Consider the following 24,915-nt stretch of genomic DNA (forward strand, 5'->3'; position numbering starts at 1 on the left):
GTAAATGATTCCAGTGTACAGCTGCTAAGTGGTAATAGAGGTTGTGGCATTTCTTCTGCTCTTGTCAGTGTTGGCTTTGTGTCTCAGTAGGATTTCTATTGCAGTCTTTCATGGTTACTCAGGCTTTCAAGGTTCTTCAGCTTGCAGATAAGTGTCGGAATTGAGTAAGAGAGGCTAGGACATGCTGTCACCATACATTATATTCGCGTTTTGAATCCCACATTTTTAGATTAGGGTTGAGTTATCTTGGATTGACTTTTTTTGAATTTGGGATAGCGTTGAGTTTGATCATGGGGTGTTGCGAGTTCAGGTGGTCTAGGAACTTCTGAAGACGCTCTTTTCCATGTTGCCAGATCACAAAGGTGTCATCAACTTATTGAACGTCTTCGGACACACAGCTAAACCCGATTTTCTAGTTCTAGGTCAAATGTTGATTCTAGTTTTAGTTCAATAAAAATATGTAACGTAGTGATGTCTAGTGCTAACTAGCGCTATCTAGCACTGTCACTAGAACTAACACTAGACCTAGTGACAGTGTTAGGTAACATTAAGTAGCACTAGCTAGGTTGTTACATATTGTCATTGAATTAAAACTAGAGCATCTATAATTGTATATTTTTCAATAAAGTAAAACTAGAACTAACACTAGACCTAGAACACGAAAATTTCGGGTTTAGCCGTGCGTCTTCAGACACACGGCTAAACCCGAATGTTTCTAGTTCTAGGTCTAGTGTTAGTTCTAGTTTTATTTGGTACCCACCGCTAGGTTTTTGTATATTTATTTCGAACTAAAACTAGAATTACCACTTGACCTAGAACTAGAAACATTCAGGTTTATCCGTGCGTCTCTTAAAACGGCTAAACCCGAATATTTTTAGTTCTATTGTTAGTTTCACATACTTTCAGTTCAAGAAAAATATACAACAACCTAGCGCTGAACCCCTAGTCCATCTATGAACATGGAAAACAGCAACTTGGGGAATAACCCGAATTGGATAAACATATTTTGTCCGTTATATCGAGGTTATACTATATTGTAATTTTTGTTATTTACAGTGATGTAAGCATGAGGAATAGAACATCCATCCTCCATACTCCATTTTTCGGGTATTTTCCAATGAAGGATATCATCGGGAATTAAATTACAAGTATCAACATCCATTTTAGCAACCCCCATAATTCGATCTTTCGCATCAACACCCGAATAATCGATATTTCCCAACCCAATTTCATGTTTTTCATTCGTTAATGTCTCATCGTTTGCGTTAATTCCAAGAAAATGAACATTTTTTGCTGCTATAGAGGCCCTAAAATTAATTAAAAGTTAAATTTTTAATTAAAAACAAACATTTTTTTAAAACGTACGTTGATGATGGTTCTAAATTTTTAACATCATCCATAAAATCCAACGGTAAAGGTAAATAGGTTCCAATTTTTCCGTTTTTAAAGAAAACCGCGCTTAAATCTTTCCGGATAATTTCTCTTCCTTGATTTGAGTTTAAATCAAAATTAACGTTTTTTTCCAAGAAAACGCATCGAACGTTATTAAATTCTTTCTTAAGTTTCAACTCACTTATAAAATTACTAGCTCCCTCGGTTGGTAAAACTGGCACAATTAAGTAAGTTATTTTTGAAATCGATTTTTCTTTTAATTCCATCACCCAGTTTAAAGCATCTTTACTTAAATCTTTCGAAGAAACTAAATCGGATTTTATAACAACAACGTTTGGAGTGACTTTACAACGTTTTCGAATCAAACAATAATTAATTTGATTAATTACAAATTCGAAAATAATTTGAATATTTTCATTGGAGTAAATCGTTTTATCAGTTTTGACTAAAGCGAAAGCATGACTTGAAACAATTGTTTTTAAAACGTTTTCAGATGGGGTTTCACTTGAAACGATTAAAATCGGATTTGTTGTTGATAAAAATAAAATTGCGATTTTATCTTCTTTGGTTTTCGTTACATTTCCGCTAATTTCAACGTTTTTATCTAAAACATTTTTAATATTTTCCGAAAATGACTCGGAATTTATCGTTTCAATATCGATTATCGCAATGTTTTTGGTATTAATATCAAAGTTGTTAATTGCAGTGTGTACACTGTAATTAATAGCAACATCTATGCTCTAAAATAAAAAGAAAATTAATACGAATTTAAATTAAAACGTACCAATTAATACTTGAGTAGATATTTTTTCTAATCCAACGAAATTGTTACTTAGTAAACTGATCGGTTTTGCAATTTGCGCTTGAGTATTATGTTGTAATCCAATTATTTGTATGCTTTCGGTCGATATTATTTCGGTGTGGTAATTATAAGTTACATCAATATCTAGAAATAAAATAAAAAGTATTAACAAAATCGTCAAAACAATTTTTTTTTGTTTTAAACTAAATGTTTGTGAAGTTGTAGATTATTAAAAACGTGCGTTATTATTAAAAACGATATTCTGATAATGCGTTATATATATAGATGATAGAGGAGAATATTCTCGTAAGAATATGCTAAACCAGAAAATTCTCAGAGATAGTTTACTCTCGGGCGGTATCGCTGTTCATCCTCGTTGCTTGAGGACTGCCATAACAATCTTTGTGAGGCAGCCGCTAGCAATGAGATTACGATCTGCTGGATAAAGGGTCATTCAGGAAATAAGCTTCATGACATGGTGGACAAACTGGCAAGGAGAGCTGCAGGCGAACCTCCGGGATCGCCGGAACCATTCATTGCCCCAACAATAAGGTCTTTAATAGAGCTTCAAAAAGAGGAAACAAGTAAGAAGTTTCTAAACTACTAGGACAGGACACCAGGATGTCGCCAAGCAAAGGAGGCTCTGATGTACCCTGATCCTAAACGAACAGATTTATTTATGAGGCTGTCCAGGAAGAACTTACGTTTGGTCATAAGGCTAATCACTGGACAATGGCATCTACAGAAGCACTTACTGAACATGGAAATAAGTGACACCGACATCTGCAGAGGATGCGGTGAGGAGGAGGAATCAGCGCAACACATTTTATGCGACTCCAAACATTAAGGTTATCCATTTTTGGAGATATCCAGATTAGCATGAGTAGAATCAGGGCAGAACAACCAGGCCAAATTCTAGCTTTTGCCTCCAAGGTAATATGGCTGGAAGGACCCTAATGCTGACCAAATGAGGAAAGTAAGTACAATGGATCTGCTGAGGTCAAAGGGCTGCGGACGGTTCAACCTGCCTTCCCGCGAATCCAGAATCCAGAGATAGTTTTCTCATAGTGCATGGTGACTCTCTCTATTGGTCCTGACAAAGTTCGAACGGTTCGGGAATCCCACAGACGTGAATGGCCGTGTTTAGGTTTGTGCATTTATTATTGTGTGAAATATAGCATGGTAGATGCGGGAATAATGGAAGTAAAAACAAAATTGTGACAAAACCGAAGAGTAATGTGTGGAACAATTTTAATATGATGAAAGTTAATGGAAAAATAATGTACACTTGTAAGTTTTGCCCTTCTGAATATATAAAAAATGCCACAAGAATGACGAAACATGTATTAAGTTTTTGTTTAAAATGCCCAGTAGGACAGAGACTCGCGTGTCTGTATGTTACAGGTGTGCTGCGATCAACCCCCACCGCGGCCATGGAAATCATGTTAAATTTACCACCACTCAACCTACATATTGAGAAAGTGGCGTTGGTATCCATGAAAAGACTACAATCAGTAGGAACTATGAAGGATGGGGATGCTGGCAGCAGTTCAACTGGATTAACCAGTAGGCGCTTGAGGCACGCGCCTCAAGGTCCTGCAGCTACAGGGGCCCGGTTCTGGTTTGATATTGCATAGGCATATAATATACATATTTGCGGATCCTCCTGTGGTGGTTGGTAACATAACTAGGCAGAATACTATTAATGAAATCCTTGCATCTACCAACGTGCTTTCCTTTTCATTCAGCTTGGTTATAAATGCTGAGATCCGGGATGCTTTAACTTACTCCAAGTCCACCAGTGTCGGAGCAGATGGTATTGGACTCAGATTCCTCTTATCCATTCTGGATATAGTAATTCTGGTATTACTCCCCTAACACATATTTTTAACTGTTCTTTTGAACAGTCTATATTTCCGTCAATCTGGCGAATCGCCTATCTTATTTCTATCCCAAAAATTAAATCTCCGTCAGATAACCGTTGTGTTACCTTGCTAGTGTTACTTGATTTTAGTAAGGCCTTTGATTCTGTAGACCATGCCCTCTTGTTAACCAAGGTTAACTCGTTTCTGCTATTGGTTTACATCTTTTTGTGTATCTTGGTTCCAGTCCTACCTTTTCTATCGGTCTTTACGTGTCCGCATGGAATCTGTACTCTCTTCTCCTGTTGACATTAAATGTGGAGTTCTCGAGGGCAGCGTGCTGGCTCCTTTGCTCTTCTCAATTATCATAATTAATATTAGTGATGGTATCTCATGTAACTATCATTTGTATGCAGATGACCTTCAACTTTATATTTCGACAACTGTTAACAACCTCCCAGATGCTTTGTTGCATCTTAACAACGATCTCTCTAGTGTACTTGACTGGCCTAGACATCATGGACTTAACCTGAATCCAGGTAAAACGCAAGTCATTACATTTGGTACTCGCTCCTTGCTGGCACAATTTAATTCCTTAACTGCCCTTCAACTAAGGCTTGGCAACACCGTTATTCCGTTTTCTAATACGGTCAAAAATCTTGGTGTGGTAATGGATTCGGCGATGTCTTGGCGGCCACAAGTTCAGGGAGTCTATAAGAGGGTTTACTTCTATTTCCATACTTTGAAAAAACTTCGCTGCTACTTTCCTCCTGTTGTAGGTCGTAATCATTGTTATTCTCTCATTTTCCCACACATTGATTATGCCGATGCTGCGTACAATTGTATACGGTACATTTTTGATTTAGGAAAGTTTCAGCAGATTACTCCATATCGTAACAACTTGCAGATGATAACTTGCCAGAGTCGTAGATCATTTCGTATGCTTACTATGTTGTACCCGCACTCCTGCTTATTTGTCCGATGCCTTTCACTTTTTTAGCATCATATGACTTGCCCACTCGACTCTACACTCATGTTTCCAGTCCATAGTACTGAAATCTACCACAGATCTTTTACAGTGCAGTTGATTGCGTTGTGGAACGATTTGCCTGCCGTTGTTCGCAATGCAGCTAGTTTAATAAGTTTTAAAAATGCCTTGAGCCGCCATCTGCTATCTCTTCAACTATCTTCTTCTTGACCTATACGTGTTTGTTTTCTTCCGTGCCCTACTTCTTCTGGTATTCCTCAATGTCTTGCGTAGATACTTCATCTCTGTTGCTGTTATTTTCGATTTATGCAACATGCATCGTCCAAGTTTCTGATCTATAATTAAGTGTGGGTATATAGATGGTTTTATATAATTGTATTCTTGCTTTAGTGTTCAGTTCTTTATTGTCTACGAGGGTGTCGTTTATTTGATTGTAAATTGCACTTGCTTTTTTGATTTTTTTGCGTTCTGTTGCGTATTTCCTGATCTATCTTTCCATCCTTACTTATTATGGTTCCAAGACATTCGCACTTTTCTACTTCTAGTCGTTGCCCCTCTATTCATACATCAATATCTCCCGTTTCTTCTTCTTTTGTAATGTGTAGGATCTTAATCTTGTTCTTGTTTATTACCATTCCCCTTTCTTGTAGGCAGGTATTCCATAATTGAATGTTTCTTTGTAGGACATCTACTCTGCCTGACATTAGCACAACATCGTTCCCGTATATTAGGTTATTATATTGTGTTGTGGTACCCCAATCTCGTCTGCGTAGTTTGCTTTTTGACTTGCTTTATTATTCTGTCCATGTGTCACCCTGTTTGACCTGTTTCACTCCCTTTTCCGTTCTGAACTCTTCTAACGTATTTCCATTCAGTCTAACCCTTCCCATTACCTTGTGGTATATGCTTTTGATTGCTCTTTTTAGCTTTGGACTTGTCCCTAGTTCGGTTAAAACTTCCCATATATGTTGTCTCGGTACCTGGTCGAAGCTGCTTTTAGGTCTAGGACGGCCAAATATATACAGTTATTCTTGTTTGTTACTTTTTCTATTATTGTCCTGAGGGTGTAGAATTTGAGCGCAATCGGCTCCAAACAGATTGCTCTGTTGTTTTCGCAGTTGGTTGTTTCCCCCTTCTTATGGATTGGCACGATCATATTCTTTTATACTTTCGGACCTCCTCTTTTTATTAATTCTGGTGATATACTGTCGTCATCCGGGGCATTCGCACTTGTTCCTCTATACCTTCTACCTCATCTCGACTCTCCTACACTTCTTCTGTATCCTCTTGTCTACATTTTTCCGCATGGTGGGTTTTCCATGTTTTTAATATGTTATCACTGGTCGTCTGTATTGCTCCATTCTGATTCTTTATGTTCCGTATTAGTTTTAGCCCCCTTTCACCTCTTGACTACGAGAATTGTTTCTGATTTTCCCTAAAATTTTCATTTAACTTCCTTCCAAATTCTTCCCAAGTTTCCAGCACATATTCGTTTAATTCATTAATCTCTCTATGTTCTCTTTCTTTAGCAAACAATAAGTAACATTATTTAAAATATTTCATTAATAACAATAATGATAAGTAAGCTTCAAATTATAAACGAAATATAACCTATTTTAAACGTCAAAAGAAAATTTATTACCAACATGAATCTAGTGATTTCCTTTTTAACTAACCTAACGTAATTTTGACACAAACATATTTTTCATCAATAATGCAATAAATTTTTATTTAATTTAAATAATAAACATTTGTTAACTCTTACCTTCATTATTAGTAGGTAATTTTTCCAGCGAAATTGCAATTTTTTGAATAAAACTTGGCGTAATAATATTTTGATACTTTTCCCCTCTTTTCAATATGTATTGTTGAAGCATCCCCTCAAAGAGCGACGTCCACTTATTATTCCACCCAACTTTACTAATTTGTCCGGTTTCCCCCAACTTAACGCTTTTAATAACTTTGAAATCCCCGCTATATTTATGCCCGCGATGATTAAATTCGCAATAAACATCTTTCGTGGTCAATTCCATCGCTTTTTCAGGAACCACAACTTCGATTTCTTCAGCCCAGAATTTGTCAGCGACGTGGGGCACGTAAATTTTCCCGGTGGCTATCATTGTTTTTCCCGATAATATCTCGAAAGATCCACTTCCCGTTTGAATTAGGGCGTGTAAAGGAATCGAATCGACTTTTGGAATTGTTAGCATGTTTTTAAATAGGATATTTTCGAAGATTACAGTTGATGGTTTTGTGTCAGATCCGGATATTAATATTTCCATTAAAATGTTCTATAATTAAAAAAATTAATTTAAGGAAAATTAAAACAAAATAATTTGCGTACTAAAAGTGATGAAATAGGAAAGGTGCAGTTATCATCGAGGATGTGTCCATTACAATATCTATATTCATCTGAATTTAAGGTAATTTGCGTGTCTTTAACGTTGAATAAATAATTAATTTTGTCTTCAATTCCGGTTCTCCATGTTTCGCTGTGTTCCCAATGAACTAATGGAGTTAAACTTAATGTTCCTCGACTAACCGGGTAATTTATTTCGGGGTAAATAGCTGCTATGTTAACGTCAATTCCAGCGAGATACATTCTTTAAAAAAAAGATTAAATTATTTTAGTAAAATACATTAAGAAAATCTTACTTTCCAATGGCTGATAATAAAAATTGTAACCCATTTTTGTTCCCTCTTTGTGTCAAAGGAATATTAGTGCACTCACTACTTAAAGATCTCTTTAAAATCGCTTGTAATAATCCATGCGGGGCAATCTCAATAGCAATCGCATCTTTCGGAATATGTTTCGATCCTTCCTCAAATAAAACCGACCCTAATAAATTATTAGTGTGATATTGAGCCGAGCACAATTTCGCGTCAACCCCATCCCAATTTTCTTCCAAAACCGACGTCGAAATCCACTTTGACGATCTGGCTTTCGGTTCTGGGATGATTTTTTTGAGATATTCAAGTAATTTCGGAGCCGCCGGGCGAATATATCGACTATGATAGGCAATATTAGCCACGTTAACTAATCGCGCGAAGATTCCTTTATCTTGGAGTTCTTTAACGTATTTTTCCATGTCTTCAGTTGGTCCAGATAGTGTGCAATTATCGGTCGAGTTATGGCAAGCAACTTCGATCGATTCAGGGAGGCGATCTTTAACTTGCCCATTTCCTAAACCAATCGCGGCCATCATTCCTTTAACTAATTCGACTTCCACGGAAGCTCGACCTCTAGAATACGCGCATAAAATCATTTGTTCCGGTGTTAAACAATCATCGGCGTAAGAACATCCCAATTCACCGACTGAGTGCCCGATTATTCCATCAGGAACCACACCTAAAGCCTTTAAAATATCGGTTAATGCGATTTGAACCGCGGCAATTCCCACGAAAGAGTGCACGATGCTATCAAAAATTTTTGGGTCACTCCCTGTTACTATGCTAATGAGATCGATTCCTTTCGGTTCAAGAATTTTCGCCGATTTTTTTATGGATTCCGCGAATATTGGAAGCTTCATTAAATCATTAGCCATCCCAACCCATTGGCTACCCATTCCTGAGTAAACAAACCAAATCGGGCGTTTATTACCCGTGTAATGCTAAAAAAATCAAAAAAAAAATAGTTAAAAATAGCAAAAAAAAGGGGTGTTGATTGTTGTTGGTGGTCATTTCGGAAGTAATTTTCTGCGTGGAAACGGAATCCGAGCTCCAAATTGAAAATAATTTTAATTCATTTGAGGTTATGTACAAGAGGAGTTATAGGACTTTAGAAGTTATGTGTACGCACAATATTATTTCGCTGTATTCTATCATTTCATCATATAGTACTATCCTTATAAGCACGAAGGCTTTCACGGCCGGTGTTAATTGAACTAAAATTAGAACTAAAACTAGAACTAACACTAGAAACTTTCGGGTTTTGCCGTGCGTCTTTTAAGAAGAGGTTTGACATTTCGGATGCCATGTTGCAACCTTCTTCAGAAACTGGTTCTAATCTGTTGGTATGAGTCTTCTTCCGATATACACCAAGTTCCATATCTCCATTTGTCCAAAGATAGTTTTTTGGCAGTTTCCGTTTCCATGGTAAACTTAATCATCGTATGTTGAGCGTTCAAGTAATCCAAGAACCCTTGGAGCCGTTTTTTACCATATTGCTATATTACAAACGTGTCATCCACATATCGGAGCCATAGCTTTGGTTTCCACTGGCTCTTCTTCAAAGCGTCTTCTTTGAATAATTCCATGTAGAAATTAGCTATAACTGGCGATAATGGAGAACCCATGGCTGCCCCTTCGAACTGTTCGTAAAATTCTCCTTTCCAGCTGAAATACGTCGACGATAAATAGTACTCCACTAGATCTGGTAAGTATTCTGGTAATCCCTCGGAAATGAGCTTCTGGCAGAGGCCATCCACAGCATCCTTAACTGGTACCCTGGTAAAAAGAGACTCAACATCGAAACTTACCAAAATATCCTCAGCATCTAGCTTTATAGTGAGCTGACGTCTGCCATTAATCGGTGGTTACCGAAACTCTCCATCAGAGGGCGTTGACTATCTCGTGTTAAGTTAATTCTTTACTGTTGTTAACTACTTACTGTGGTTTAAATGCATTTGTGCATCTATTAAATTTAATATAAAATATAATAAGATCAAGATGAGCGACGAAGAAAAAGAAAATGATACAAATATAGACGAGAACCAGAAGATTAAAGCTCCTTACATCTACTTTTCGAAAAGAGTGGTCTTAACACATACAAATGGCTAAAACCTTCTAAAATTAATGATGAATATGCTCAGTGTACTTTATGTACTAAAGATTTCTCTATTAAAAGTCAAGGATTAACTTCCGTAAGTAACTAAGCGTATAAGAAGTAAATTAACCTATACAAATATGTATTGTATTAATACAATACATACAATAATAATTAAATATTCATATTTTTAGGTAAAACAGCATGAATTGACGAAAATGCATATCACACAATCAAGAGTGGCAGTAAATAACAATTTAATAACAACTTTCTGCACACCAAATCATTCACCAGAAGAAAACAATGTGGCTGCATTGAATTAGGATTACTGTATCATAACATAAAACACAATTTGTCATATAATAGTTTCGACTGTGGCATAAAACTGCTCAAGCATAGTTACAAGACTTATCTTGACATTTAGATCAAAATTACTTTGGATGTCTTGTTACTTAAAAATTAAAATATTTAGACGGATATCAGGCAGAAAAATTTGAAAATAACTTTAAATTGGTCCTCGATACAGTACATCAAAAAATGGTTCGACTTTAGTACTGATAATATACTATATTTAATGTCACATTTAAAGCTAAATAATCCAGTTAAATTTCAAGATATTGTTAATTTACTTGAAAAGCTACAAAACCCAAACCTCCTTGTAAACATTGATCAAATCTTTGATGAAGAAGACATTTTAAATATACTTTTCTATGATCATTTTAAAAATAGTAGTACGTCCTGTAAATGGACTAGGTACTATTTTAAGTAAAACACAGAACTTGCAGAATATTTCACAAATTCTGTCATTTATTTTAAGTATACCTGCACCTACTGCGTATGTGGAACGTATTTTTAGTATAATGGGAAACAAATGGACCGAAACCAGAAATAAGTTTTGCGTTGATTTAGTAAAGTCTGAATTAGTAATAACGTTAAACTACTATATGACATGTAAACAGTTTTATGACTATGTCAAAAATAATAAATTATTATTAAAAAAGAAATTTGAAAAATTTAATCTCCTCTATAGTTGCTTTTAAAAAATGGCAACCCTAGAGTTGATGGCACTGACGATAGGGCGGAGGGGGACGTCTGATTTATGAATCTTCGGTAGTCCATAAATTCTTGGTGGTACCAGCGCCTGCACGAACAATCCTTTCTGCTGTTCTGCTGGAATTCCTGTGGATTTTATCAGGTCCTTCATTTTCCTTACGATTCTGTCTGTGATCGGTCCTTCTTGATCTTCCTGTAAGTGGCTGGGTCCAGTAGGTTCATCATTTTGTCGTAATATTCTTTCTAGTCCATAACAACGGTGGCATTCCCCTTGTCTGCTGGTAACACGACGATTTCTGACTTTTCTTTAATAAACCGGAGTGAATTCTTTTCACCAACCATCAAGTTGGATTTCGGTGATTTTGCTACTCTCGCAACTTCTTGTCGGATATCTTCGGCTTTTAGTGCGGGCATCCCTCGAACAGCCGCTTCCACTTAGCAGATGATTTCCCCTTTCGGGACCTTTCTCGAGGCGATTGCGTAGTTCAATCCTTTGGCGAGCACAGTGGTTTCGTCTTTTGTTAGTGAGACCTCGATCTGTTGATGACGATTGTTTCTACTGCTAAACTATTACTTTTCTTCTTTTGTATCCGGCGTTCCAGGGATTCAAACTTCTTGATGTGCTTGCCCCGGGTCTTCTGGAATTCACGAGCCTTCTTCATTGTCAGTCTGTCCACTTTATCCCAGTCTTCTCCGGACATAAAATTGGAAAGTGACAGGTGGAGTCGTAGTAACCTCTCACTTATTTTCTGTAGATCATTGAAGGTCTTGTGGATTCTTTCTCGTAGTAGTGCTTGTTTTGTCCTAATCAAGATTCTACGTACTGCAGCGGAGTCGACGTGGTGCTTCACCTTCAAGAAGGTTGGCGTTACTTTCTTCTCTCTGCATCTTCGTAGAAAGGCCAAACTACTCAACAGCTTGCATTGTCTAATAAAACTAACATTCTGTTAGTTGTATATGTAGTTGTATATAAGTACAACTTGGTAATGACTGCAGCCCAATGTATTGCTTATCTTTTTATTACCAGAATGGGCGAAACATTCGCTGCAGGTTGCCGATCGTTTTTAAGAACTTGCAAAAGGTTACGATATTATTTGCCTCACGGAAACCTGGCTCCACCCCGGAAATTTTTCGAATGAAATACTTTCACAAGGGTATACTATTTATACAGGTGTCCCGCAACGATTATACAATACTTCACCAGCGTATTCTCTGGTCGAAAATAGACAAAAGAGTCTAATAAAGATAGGTCCGAAAATGGTCCATTTTCGAGATATTCAAAGTTTTAGTTTCATAAGTTGACCTATTGTTAACATCATTAATTGTAACGATTTAGATGTAGTAATTGTATGATTAACATTTGTTTTACTACTTTCAATGGGTTACCAATTGTATTTTTCAAATCCTGAACATTTTAAACTTCTTCAGAATAAACTATTTATTTTGAATGTCATCAAAACCAAATATCTAACGGATTTAAAAATGGTAAACTAGGTGGCCACGTAACAGGACCATGGCCAATCCAATTATTATCAAATCTGTCATCTAAGTATACTCGAGTAGCACGTGGATAATGTGCTGGTGCTCCATCGTGCATCAAGGTTTGCAAGCATTTGCAGGGTAATTCACCAAATGCCTCAGTAAGCTCATTTTGTAAAAAAATATGGAAGCATCGCCTGTGAATCTATTTGGAATAAAAAAATGGACCTAATAACTGAGCACCTATAACTCCGGTCCATACATTAACACTGATAGGCACTGATGATGAATTTCTAGTATTGCATGGACATTGTCATCACTCAAAATGTGCGCATTATGGATATTAAGATTTCCGTTTTGAATGAATGTTGCTTCTTCCGCAAACACAATGTTTATGGGAAAGTCGACGTTTAGTACCTCTTCTTTGCTATAATTTTCTGTTAAAGCTTGAAAAGTGTTGTAGTGATACGGATAAAGCAACTGCTCCCTTGCAGTGAACGAAAACTTTCTAATGCTGGTTGAGGCATTTTCATCAATGCTTCTCAAAATTGCTTCTTCTAATTCCACATGAAGCGGTTAATTATTATTATAGAAAAATTAGAATTAATGATGTTAACAATAGGTCAACTTATGGAACTAAAACTTTCGGACCTATGTTTATTAAGCTTTTTTTGTGAATTTTTGATCAGAGAATACGCCGATGAAGTATTGTACAATCGTTGCGGGACAACCTGTAGACATGATCGTGTCTCTACTGTTATTCATCCCCCTCCTCGTAGCGGTGGCGTACTTATCGGCGTGTCGATAAGTACTCTATATTGCTAGTTCTGAGTCTAGCGATTGGTTTCCAGGGGTGGAGGTATACATTTCGTTTGTTGAATATACTACACTGAAAGAAATGGATTGTACTATGCACTAAAAATATACTATAAGGTATAATACGTTTACTACGAATAGTGACAGCGAGATGAGATTGTATTCAGTACAATAAATATAATGTATACAATGAATTGCTGCATGTATACAATGCATTGCTGCATGTATAATATTTTTTCTATAATACGATTCGTACAATCTATTTCTCTCAGTGTACATTTCGCCCAATGATGTTGCCGCTCTGTCTGCTTTCTTAGATAATTTAGTGAATATCATTAATCGGCACAGTAATGACAAATTTATCATTTGCGGAGATTTCAATTTACCAGAAATTCGTTGAAGCAAAGAAGCTTCTACGCATTCTGCTGTTCCTCATTGCGATGGAGCGCGGTATATAAATTTTATGGGTGCCGTATCATTGGACTAACTGGATCAACACAATAGTTTTTTAATCATACACTTGATCTTGTGTTTGGTCGTCTTGTAACACTAACAGATTTTCAGATGTGTGATTCTCCTTTGATATGTGAAGACGTGGTTCACTACGCTTGAATTTGGTTGTGATGCGCTCCGAGGGAACAATCTTAATCCGCACTCCGTTGTTGCCTATAATTTTTCTAAAGCATCATACGACGAAATTAATGATAATCTCAATAATTTAGATTGGCCAAAATTTTTAGGAGAAGTCTCTGTTGATGTGGCCGTAAAAAAGTTTTATACGTATCTCAATAAAGTTATTGAGAGGTTTGTTCCGCGCGGGAAGTTGCCTAATAAAAGTTAACCCACATGATTCTCTCGGAACACAATGAATACATTGCGTGAAAAAAGAAGTTTGCATAGAAAATGGAAACGGTATAAGAATCAACTCGATTACCACAATTTCTGCATGAGACGACGTTCTAAATATCTTATCGCACGCGACCATAAAACTTATTTAGTTCGTGTACAAGATTCCTCTGAAGCTAAACAATTTTGAGCATATGCGAAACAGAATAGAGGTGGTGTTGGAGTTCCGGCGGTTGTCCGTCATAGTGGCGTTCCCTCTGTTAATCGGAAAAAACTCTGTGCTCTTTTCTCCGATTATTTCGGTTCGGTATTCGTACCACCAGTTAGTGCTGTATATCCTGAGGGGGATCAAAGTCATAATACGCCACATCTAAGGGTCCGAATCTACACGACATATCTGCAACTTTTATTTTGCCGTCTTTCCTTCTGTATGGAAACAGTTAAAAATTATTCCTATTTTTAAGTCTCGAATGTGATCGTAGCCTACTAAACAACTATCGTCTTATATCCATTCTACCAATAATGGGAAAATTTTTGGAAAAACTCATTTATAATAGACTATTTTTTTCAAATTAAGTCAATATTGATATCCCAAAAATTAAATCTCCGTCCCATGTTGGTGACTTTCGACCCATTTCTATTCTATCTACGTTGTTAAAAGCTATTGAACGTTTAGCTTATTTGTAGATTCAGAAATATCTTGAGGAGTTTAATCTGATAAACAAGTTCCAGTCTGGTTTTCGTGAAGAGCATGGTACTACTACAGCACTGATTAAGATCACCGATGATATTCGATCTGCGTGTGATAACCGTTGTGTTACCTTGCTAGTGTTACTTGATTTTAGTAAAGCCTTTGATTCTGTGGACCATGCCCTCCTGTTAACTAGGCTTTCTGCTATTGGTTTTACCTCTTCTTGTATATCTTGGTTCCAGTCCTACCTTTTCTATCGGTCTTTACGTGTCCGCGTGGAATCTGTACTCTCTTCTCCTGTTGACATCAAATGTGGAGTTCCCAAGGGCACTGTGCTGGGTCCTTTGCTCTGCTTAGTTTTCATAAATAGTATTAGGGATGGTATCTCGTGTATCTATCATTTGTATTCAGATGACTTTCACCTTTATATTTCGTCAACTGTTAACAAAATCCCAGATGCGTTGTTGCATCTTAACAACGATCTCTCTAGCGTGCTTGACTGGTCTAGACGTACCTTGAATCCAGATAAAACGCAAGCCATTGCATTTGGCACTCGCTTCTTGCTGACACAATTTAATTCCTTAACTACCCTTCAACTAAATCTTGGTGTGGTAATGGATTCGGTGATGTCTTGGCGGCCACAAGTTCAGGGAGTCTATAAGAGGGTTTACTTCTGTTTTCATACTTTGAAAAAATTTCGCTGCTACCTTCCTCCTGTTGTACGTCATAATTTTTGTTATTCTCTCATTTTCCCCCACATTGATTATGCCGATGCTGCGTATCCCGATTTGTCCGCAGCCCTTCGGGGTAAATTGGAAAGACTTCAGAACAATTGTATACGGTACATTTTTGATTTAGGAAAGTTGCAGCAGATTACTCCATATCGTAACAACCTGCAGATGAGGACTTGCCAGAGTCATAGATCATTTCGCATGGTTACTATGTTGTACACGCACTCCTGCTTATTTGTCCGATGCCTTTCACTTTTTTAGCATCACATGACTTGCCCACTCGATCAATGTCGGAGTCTACACTCATGTTTCCAGTCCATAGTACTGAAATCTACCACAGATCTTTTACAGTACAATCGATTTGCCTGCCGTTGTTCGCAATGCAGCTAGTTTAATAAGTTTTTAAAATGCCTTGAGGCGCCATCTGCTATCTCTTCAACTATCTTCTTCTTGACCTATACGTGTTTGTTTTCTTCTCTAGTCTGCCTTTCATCTATCTTTTATTGCACTTTTTTTGTGTCAATTTCCCTCCTTGTAGTAACTGACTGTCGATTCGTTACATAACTCAAATATGCTCATTCGCTCAGTCCTATTAGCACATCATTTAGTATTACTTTTTTGGTAGCCATAATTATTTATTTAAAATTACATATACACTGTTACCATTGGGTCTCTTGGAAGATATCGCTTATTGCGATAAATTGATCCGTTTGCCTTGATGTCTATATTTGTTATGAAAGTATATATTTATGAAAATACTTGTTTTAGAGGCAATAAACATTATTATTATTATTATACATAATACTTAAATGGTAATATTAGACTTTTTTTGGGGCACAAAAACAGAGAGCGCTTCGGGCCCACAAAAGGTGTGATCCGGCCCTGCCTTAACCTCAAAAATAGTTTTTATTTATAGAAATGCTGAATCTTGTTGCGTTTTTGCAGCTACTGTATATTATACAAAAGCGCAAAAAGCTTTAAAATCATCACCTTATAAGGCAGTTAATCGACCAAAAACTAAATTAGTTGATGTCAATGATGGCAAAATATATTATTGCCATCAGAAATTTAAATAAGACATGATGCTATTCCAAGGATTTAATATACACGCAATTTGAAGGACAAGGATAGTCCTGAATGATGTAATATATAGAATACAGCAAAATAATATTGTGTATCTCATACATAACTTCAAAAGTAGCCTTAGATATCTCAAAATGCTGATGTGATGATCTAATTCTAAGCTTGGATTATGATTCTTCGTAAAAAATTACTTCTGAAATGACTCTCAGCTGATCGACAACAAATCTTGTAGATTTGTGTGATTAATTAACTTTAAATTAAAAAAAACTTACTTCGAATTCATGTTTTGGGTTTTCGCTTTCATCCAAAATTGTGTATCCTCTATATAAATGCCCTGAAACGGTTTTTGAAAAGAAATTATGCGTTAACCCGATGTATTCGTCATCGATATCTTTTTCTTCTTGCAACTGGAATTAATCGAAAAAAATAATTTAATTAAAATTAATTAAATGAGAGTATTAAATTACCGTTTTTAAAATTTCTTGGATTCCGTTTTCAGTTCGAGTCGATGCCACCACTAATTTCGGCAAATCGTTATTAATTGGTGTTTTTAAAATCGGATTTCCTTTTAATAAAACATGCGCGTAAGAAGAACACAATCCGATTCCATGAACCGCGGCCAATTCGCCTTTCCAATCTCTATTTTCTGTAACAACCTCTAAATTGCCGTTTAATAATCCGGGAATATTCGGATTTGGATTTTTAAATTGCAACATTGCGGGGATTTTTTTATTTTCCATTGCAACCAAAACTTTGGCGATCGAAAATAAATTATCGCTTGCTTCGCTGTGCCCGGTTTGAGGTTTTATTGACCCAATTAAAAGGGGAGATTTTCGGTTTTTGCAATAAACCGATTCCAAAGCGTTTAATTCGATTTCGTCCGTTCTTTTCACACCGCAACCGTACGTTTCGACGTATTCAACATCCGCAGGGTTAATTTTGCATTTTTCGTAAAATTCATCAACAAAATTTGTCATTCCTTCTAAATTTTGATCAAAAATTGGACCATCTCGGGCTCCATTAAAAATCGTTGCGGAATGAAGCACGCTGGCGTAAACTCTTTTAGCATCTGAAGCTCTTTGAATTAGCATTACAACAACTCCATCGGCTCTAGCATAACCGGAAGCTTAACAAGAATTAAATTGTTATTTGACAATAACATTAATTAATGGTTAATAACAAAGTGAAAGAAGATTACCGTCTTTATCAAAAGCTTTCGTTGATCCATCTTGAGAAAGTAACCCCATATCGTTGTACAAAAATGAAATTTCTGCGTTTAATGCTAAATTAGCTGATCCAATGATTGCGGCCTCACAATGTCCTTCTTGTACAGCGGTTACGGCTAAATTAAGAACTTCAATTCCTCCAATCCAGTTGCTATCATAAGCACAACTCGGACCTAAATTAAAAAAAGTGTAATAAGTTCCGTATCAGCATCAAATAAGTAAGGGTTATTTGCGGGAGCTTTTAATATACTTCTTTAGAGATTATTCCAGAGCCACAACCAAGGAAAAGAGGAAACTGTAAATATTGCAAAAGAAGTTATTTTTGCAAAATTTGGAAACGATCGATGGTTGTGCATGGAGCACATAATGGCGTGCTGCAAAGATTGTTTAGGAAATATGGAGACTACAGTTTGAGGCTCTCCAGTTTGTGCATACAATATTATTCTTTAGTTATGATATTTTTTATAATAATTTATATATTTTTAAATAAATATTATTATAGGTCGATTTTATTTTCGTTTATTTAGGCGTTGTTTCCAAATTTTTGAAAACGTGATCAAATAGTAAGCATTTGCTTTAAATCTAATTAACATAAGAAATGAGTGTGGAATTGTCCCTTTATTAGATCATTATTAGTATAAGGATCATACAAAACATTTATAAGAAATTAGCAGTGGAAGACTCGTTGGCGTCCTTCAGAGTTTTTTCTATTTTGGACTCCACAGTTCGCACCCGATCGAAAGTATTAAGGAAGCGCCACCAACAGATTGGAGGAGAGTTTTTAACAGGCATTGGTTCTATGAGTAGGTGTTATAAATAGAAAGTCAAAGCGAAGCAATCTCGGAGGAACATGAACAACTATAGAACCGACAAGCATTGGAGAATCACATTTGTTGGTCAAAAGTTTAGAAAAATTTAACATATCCCCACAAAAGCGACGCTGGCTGCGAGTTAACATACGGAAAGAAGTGCAAGTTGATTCGTAATCAATGCATTGAACGGAAAATTTAAGACAAAGGCACTTGAAGAATTTAGATTGAATACGCTCAATTCTGGATTTATACCAGTGATACTGAAGATTCCAAACGACGCAACGTTCAGAAAAGTTTTGCTTCACCTTAACTATCTGAAACCTGTGACAAAGGTACCGCCTAAAAGACTCAAAGCCACCGCACTAAACCCCATCCTAGACAGAATATTAAGCAAAGTATCGTGACTAACCGTATCGAAGGCTTTATTGAAATCAAGTAGCACGAGTATTGTAACTTTACCCCAATCCGTAGCAGTCACCTTCATTAAAGCTGTGCAGCAGCTATGTCCTTCTCTAAAGCCCGACTGACAACATGGTAAGAAATCAATTCCCTCCAAAAACGCAAATAATTATTTGTATATAACCGTCTCCAGCACCTTTGATAATACCGGTAATATGCTTATTGGTCTAAGGTCCCGATAGGTAGTGGGATTGCTTACTTTAGGTAGCAGAATAACGATTGCTGTCTTCCATTGCGAAGGAAAAACACCCTCTTCTAGGCAAACATTAACTATATTTATTTATTTACCTTCCAAGCGATCAAAAACGGGACAGACCCAAAGACCTCCACAGAGTTAATACATACAAGATAATATATATAATACAATATATGCAATATATCATATACAAAATTAATCAGCATCTACATCGAAGAAAAAGAAATTAAGGAAAAGGAAAAAAAGCAGCTAAACAGTATGCGAAACAGGGAATTACAAAAAACTAAAATAAAAATAAAACTGAAACCGCTCGTCCGCATTTATTATGATAATATTTCGAACGAGGGACTTATACCTCTAATTACTGAACACAAATAATAATGCCGAGACGGTCCACTGCTCTCTCCATTCTAATGATAGGAGAATTTCTATAAGCGTTTGTGCGCGGTGTAGGAGCATAGAAAAGGAAATCGTAACGAAGTTGACGTGGAGGAACATGTAAATTGACACAAGACAGAAGGTAAGAAGAATTGCAGAGTCCGTTGAGTAATCTATGCAAGAACATGCATCCGCAAGTAGTCTCCGCTGACGGAGGGTGAGTAAATGATACTTTCCACATGCAGTGTTATAGTCTTCGTAAACATCATGCGATTTATAAGAAAGAAACTTTAAGAATTTCATCTGAATCCTCTCAAGTCTGTCGATATAGCAAGAATATTGGGGATTTCAGACACAACTACCAAATAGGATAAAAAAGAATAAGTCCACGATGATTTTTTATTATTTTTCTAATTTCGATACAACAATGTTTCGCTTTTTCTAAAAGCGTCTTCAGGTACGACGTCAAAAACTCCGTTGTAAGTCAAGAATCTGAAGCAGTCCGTTGTAACCAATCGATATATGCACACGACTCAAGTTTTTCGATTTTTAACGCTAAATTCCCTTTTTTATAACACGCCTTCAGCTTTTACAGTTTTTTACGCCTGTCTTCAGCATTTCAAAAAACATTTTTTAACCTATCACCCGACGTTGGAGTTTTTAACCTGAATGGTAAACCCACGCCGTTTTCAAAAATTTCACTTAATTCTTTAATCCAAAATTATAATTTTAATCATCGGTCCGTCGTAGTTTTTGTAAGAGAAATTTTTCCACATGATCATTTTTTCACGTATTCATCATTCTTAGTTTTTGACGTCGTACCTGAAGACGCTTTTAGAAAAAGCGAAACATTGTTGTCCCGAAATTAGAAAAATAATAAAAAATCATCGTGGACTTATTCTTTTTTATCCTATTAATACTCACCATGATGAACCTGGAGGCTACAATTGCCAATTTACAACTACCAAAGTTCAAGGTGCTATTGATAAAAGCATTATAAATAGTGATGATCGCATACGGATTTGTAAAATCCTCACAAGAATGCATTACAAAACCGAGCGTCCTATATGCATTGTTCACCACTCCATCAATATGAAGACCAAAAGATAGCTTTTGATCAAGGATGATGCCAAGATCTCGAACAGATGATCCTATTTAGGACGTTATTGCCAAGTGTATAGTTATAAGAGATATGATTCTGTTTTTTAGTAAACGTTATAATTACACATTTAGAGATATTTATTTTATCAGAACAGAACTTGCATAGATCGTCAAGGTTACTTTGCAATTTGGCGCAATCATTTGCAATATAAATAGGGAGAAACAATTTAAGGTCGTCAGCATACATGAGACAGCGGCAATAGGAAGAGGAGCCAAAGACGTCGTTAATGTAAAGAAGGAACAACAGAGGTCCCAGATGGCTGCCCTGTTGTTACAATTTTACAACTTTACATTTGCAGTGATCCAACGAAGGTAGGGCTTAGTAAATTTTCTGATAATTAAAGGAGCATGTACATGTAGCAAGTTTAAAATGGAATGTGTAAAAAAAGAAACTTTATCATCAATGTTAGGCATACGAAAAATAAAATGCAGGGGAAGGTCATACAAGTCAAGCAAAAAAGAATCTATGTTAATAGATGCCAACGCACGGTATGTTTTTAAAACAGGTTCTTTCAAAGGAGATTTACACGTAACATTACAGTATAGCATGTTGTGACCACTATAACTACAGTCCATTCGTGATTATTATCAGATATATTAATGTAGATGGAACTCTCGTAACTCTAGTAAGTTTTTTGATAAGCTGTATCGCCTCTACTGATTTTAAGACTTGCTGATAGCAGCATTAAAGTTTTAATGGGTGTCTTTACTGGGCACTGCCGATTATAGACACACCTCAACTTGTTGGGGCTAGCCGACGATGTTGAATGCCGACTATGTGCGGAGGACGAGGAGACGGTTGAGCATGTTTTATACCACAGTTTTATCTTCACAAAGGATCTGAATGATTTTTTACCGAGCAAGGTATTAATGGTTCGTATAAGGTTCGTTAAGAGCATTGGACTTCACGGTGAAATTTGGTGACGTTATCTATCGGGGTACAATAGGATCCTTAGGGTCACAGTGCAAGGCTGGTTGGTGCGCCTACCCGATATGTAATTTATGTAAATATAATGTAGCTTAATTATTATAAATTACCTTTTAAATTTAACCAATAAGAAATTCGATTAGACATCATAGCCCTTGAATGTCCAGTAACCCCAAAACCACTTACAATCGACTCATAAAATAGATTATCATTTTCACCGATTGACGAAGCTGTAAAAACCCCAATTTTCTTTCCTCTTATATCTTGAGGATTAACCCCAGCATCAATTAACGCTTCGAAAGTTCTTTCCATCATCAATCTTTGCATGGGATCCATGTAAGTCGCCTGATGACGGTGAATTCCGAAGAAAGCGGTATCAAAATGTTCTGCTCCAGTGATAACTCCAATTTTATTACAAACCCCTAATTCACCTTAAATACATAAATATAAAGAATTTTAGGAATGATTAAAAAAAATTAAAACTTGAATAATTTCTTATTACCTTCTTTCCAACGAGACCCTAATAAGATTTCATTCGAATACAAGTTGTTTTTGAATTCAACAATGTTATGAGCTTTTGGAAAATAACCGCCAATGCCGGAAATAACGATATCTTCTTGAAGATTCATGATTTATTTTTTTTTGTCTTTAAAATAATTTTTAAAGGAAGTATTAACGTGACACTTAAAATAAGAATCGGTTTGGTTTCAATTTTCTGGGTATATATGGGAAAAACGCGACGATTTTTAATTCGTTTTTTAAAAGAATTTTTACATACAATAGCCGATTAATTATTGAAATTATTTAAAATTCAAATTTATGAAAATTCTAGAAAATTCCAGGATATTATTTAAAAAATTCTTATTATTGTTATTGAACCTCCGTTACCTTCAAGGGGACCTCTGTTAACCCGTAAATAAATTATTTTTTAACGATAATAATGTTTATTGATTAAATATTTATTTTTTTTTTTAATAAAATTTTATCAGTTGGCAACCGTATTTACATTTACGTCAATTTAAAAAAGTCAAATTGACGTTTATGCACTATTTTAAGGTTATGGCACAAACGCAACTTCTTTATTTCTTCGTGTATTAAAACAAAAAGAAACTTATTTTCTATGAAATCGATTATTTCATGTTTTGAGTGAAGATGTGTTTCGGACCGCTGGCTAAAGTACGACATTGGGGACCATTAACCGCACTTTGTAACTATTTTTTACTACCCCTCATTTCGCCGGTTTGTTTAATTAATATTTTTGTAGGTATTATAAAATGCGTAACCGGCGTCACTATTCATTGTTCAAATATTTGGTGGCCTTCCTCATCGTTCGGAGGTCTTCTCAATACGATTTGTTTCATGTCATTATCAGGATTAACTTTGTATAATTTTTTATCAGCTATTTTTCATGGACCTGGGTTTTTACCACTTAAATGGAAGCCTGTAAGTTTTGATTATTAAAAGGTAATTTGTTTGAGTTTATTTTTGTAGGAAAATGAAGAAAATACAGCTTTTTTACAATTTTGTAATGTTTGTAATGGTTATAAAGCTCCTAGATCACATCATTGCCGAAAATGTAAAAGATGCGTTTTAAAAATGGACCATCATTGTCCTTGGATTAATACTTGTGTTGGTTGGGGAAATCACGCACATTTCGCACTTTTCTTAGCTTTTGCAGTCTTGGGTTGTTTCCATGCATCGATAATTTTATCATGCACTCTATATAGAGCCTTCTATAGATCTTGGTATATTTACCACGGTATTACCGGCCAACCCATTGTTGTTTTGGGGTTATATGGGATTGTAATTTCCGTTTTTGCGCTTGGTTTAGCCCTCGGGGTTGTAATTGCAGTTGGGATCTTATTTTTCTTCCAAGTAAACCACATTTTTAAAAAATTAACACATCTAAAAAAAATATATATTTTAGGCTAGAGCGATAGCAAGAAATCGAACAGGAATTGAAGACTGGATTATTGAAAAAGCAAATCATCGACGAAAAGGAACCAATGAAGTTTTTGATTTTCCCTATGATTTGGGAGTTTCAAATAATATCAAGCAAGTTATTAATTGGCAGGCGGTTCCTGTTGGTGATGGAATTAATTGGAGTGTTAAAGATGGGTGTGATGAATTTGCTTTAACAGTAATTAATTCAATAACGTAATCAATAATTAATGTATTAAGATAATTATAAATAATTTTTAGAAAGAACAAATTGAGCAAAAGCTATCAAAAAGACAACGAACTCGCTTATACTTAATCATTAGAGCTTCTTCTGGTTCTTGGTTGCCAATTACGCAAGGTTTTGGTGTCTGCCTTCACCCGCCTTGCACTGATGAACCACGATTAAAACTCTCCATTGGTGATAAACTTTTAGTGACAAGGTGGAGAAAATATTGGTTATTTGGGGAAAAAATTGAAATAATTGATAATCCTCAGGAACCAAGCAAAAAGGGATGGTTTCCGAGAATTTGCGCGGAAGAATCCGCGATGGACGATGGGTTTGACATCAACAAAAAATTCCATTAGATAAATTAACCTCAAAAAAAAAACGACGTAGAATTTTTTATTTTTAATATATGTACTTATTAAGATAATTTAACTAAAAATGTACATAGTTCATACGAAAAAAAAAGGAAATAAACGAAATGAAATTATTTTAAAATTAATAAATCCGAAAAGTTAGGTTATGTTTATCAAATTAAATTTTAGTTGTCAAATAGGACAATAGATGGAGCTGATTTAGTAAAATAAAATTATATTAAAACATTTATTTATTTTTATCCCTCTTATACAAAATAAACTATTTACAATATAAACAATAATAATAATGTCTTTATTCGGACCAACATCAAATTAAATATTCTATACAAAAAAAATAAAATACTAAATTCACTAGTAAATTATAATAGTACGAAATGGCGAAGTTCAGTGCCGAGACACTGCTCAACTTAACCTTAAATTCCATTATAATAATATTCAAAAAATTCCAAAACGTTCAGCAACAAGCGAACAAACTAGACATATAAAGAAAATAATTAAAGAAATACCTCTGCCAGTACAGACAGAAACGGAAAAAAAATGTAAAAAAAAAAGAAAACTAATACTTAATAAATGCCACCTTGGCCTTACATTTAAATAGTTAGGATGGCCGTCTGTTGATCAAGTAAGCAACCAAACACTCGCTTTTTAAATGAGGAGACGCTTGCAAGCAGTTTCGTTTCAGTGGGTAAATCATTGTACATCTTTA

The 24,915-nt window shown here is 35.7% G+C and overlaps 2 protein-coding genes across 2 annotated transcripts in view; one reads left to right on the forward strand and one right to left on the reverse strand.

Annotated features, from left to right (window-relative positions):
* Window positions 1-22,361, reverse strand: part of LOC111418554 (fatty acid synthase-like) — a 43,135-nt gene extending 20,774 nt beyond the window's left edge. Inside the window, exons 1-11 of the mRNA XM_071195436.1 lie at window positions 22,171-22,361; window positions 21,779-22,099; window positions 17,707-17,907; window positions 16,976-17,634; window positions 16,781-16,915; window positions 7,700-8,655; window positions 7,389-7,647; window positions 6,810-7,335; window positions 2,187-2,338; window positions 1,366-2,132; window positions 1,055-1,307 (exon numbers count right to left, since the gene is read on the reverse strand). Of these exons, the coding sequence (XP_071051537.1) occupies window positions 1,055-1,307; window positions 1,366-2,132; window positions 2,187-2,338; window positions 6,810-7,335; window positions 7,389-7,647; window positions 7,700-8,655; window positions 16,781-16,915; window positions 16,976-17,634; window positions 17,707-17,907; window positions 21,779-22,099; window positions 22,171-22,297 (4,356 nt within the window). The 5' untranslated portion in view covers window positions 22,298-22,361. The remainder of the gene's footprint in view (window positions 1-1,054; window positions 1,308-1,365; window positions 2,133-2,186; window positions 2,339-6,809; window positions 7,336-7,388; window positions 7,648-7,699; window positions 8,656-16,780; window positions 16,916-16,975; window positions 17,635-17,706; window positions 17,908-21,778; window positions 22,100-22,170) is intronic.
* Window positions 22,362-22,681: 320 nt separating this feature from the next.
* On the forward strand, window positions 22,682-24,434 carry LOC111421884 (palmitoyltransferase ZDHHC6-like). Its single transcript, XM_023055083.2, has 5 exons — window positions 22,682-22,875; window positions 22,933-23,111; window positions 23,160-23,543; window positions 23,596-23,808; window positions 23,871-24,434. The coding sequence occupies exons 1-5, from the start codon at window positions 22,821-22,823 to the stop codon at window positions 24,192-24,194; spliced, it is 1,155 nt and encodes a 384-aa protein (XP_022910851.1). The 5' UTR covers window positions 22,682-22,820; the 3' UTR covers window positions 24,195-24,434.
* The last annotated feature ends 481 nt before the right edge of the window (window positions 24,435-24,915 follow it).

The sequence above is a fragment of the Onthophagus taurus genome, chromosome 3 (assembly GCF_036711975.1).
Source record: "Onthophagus taurus isolate NC chromosome 3, IU_Otau_3.0, whole genome shotgun sequence".
Taxonomy (NCBI): domain Eukaryota; kingdom Metazoa; phylum Arthropoda; class Insecta; order Coleoptera; family Scarabaeidae; genus Onthophagus; species Onthophagus taurus.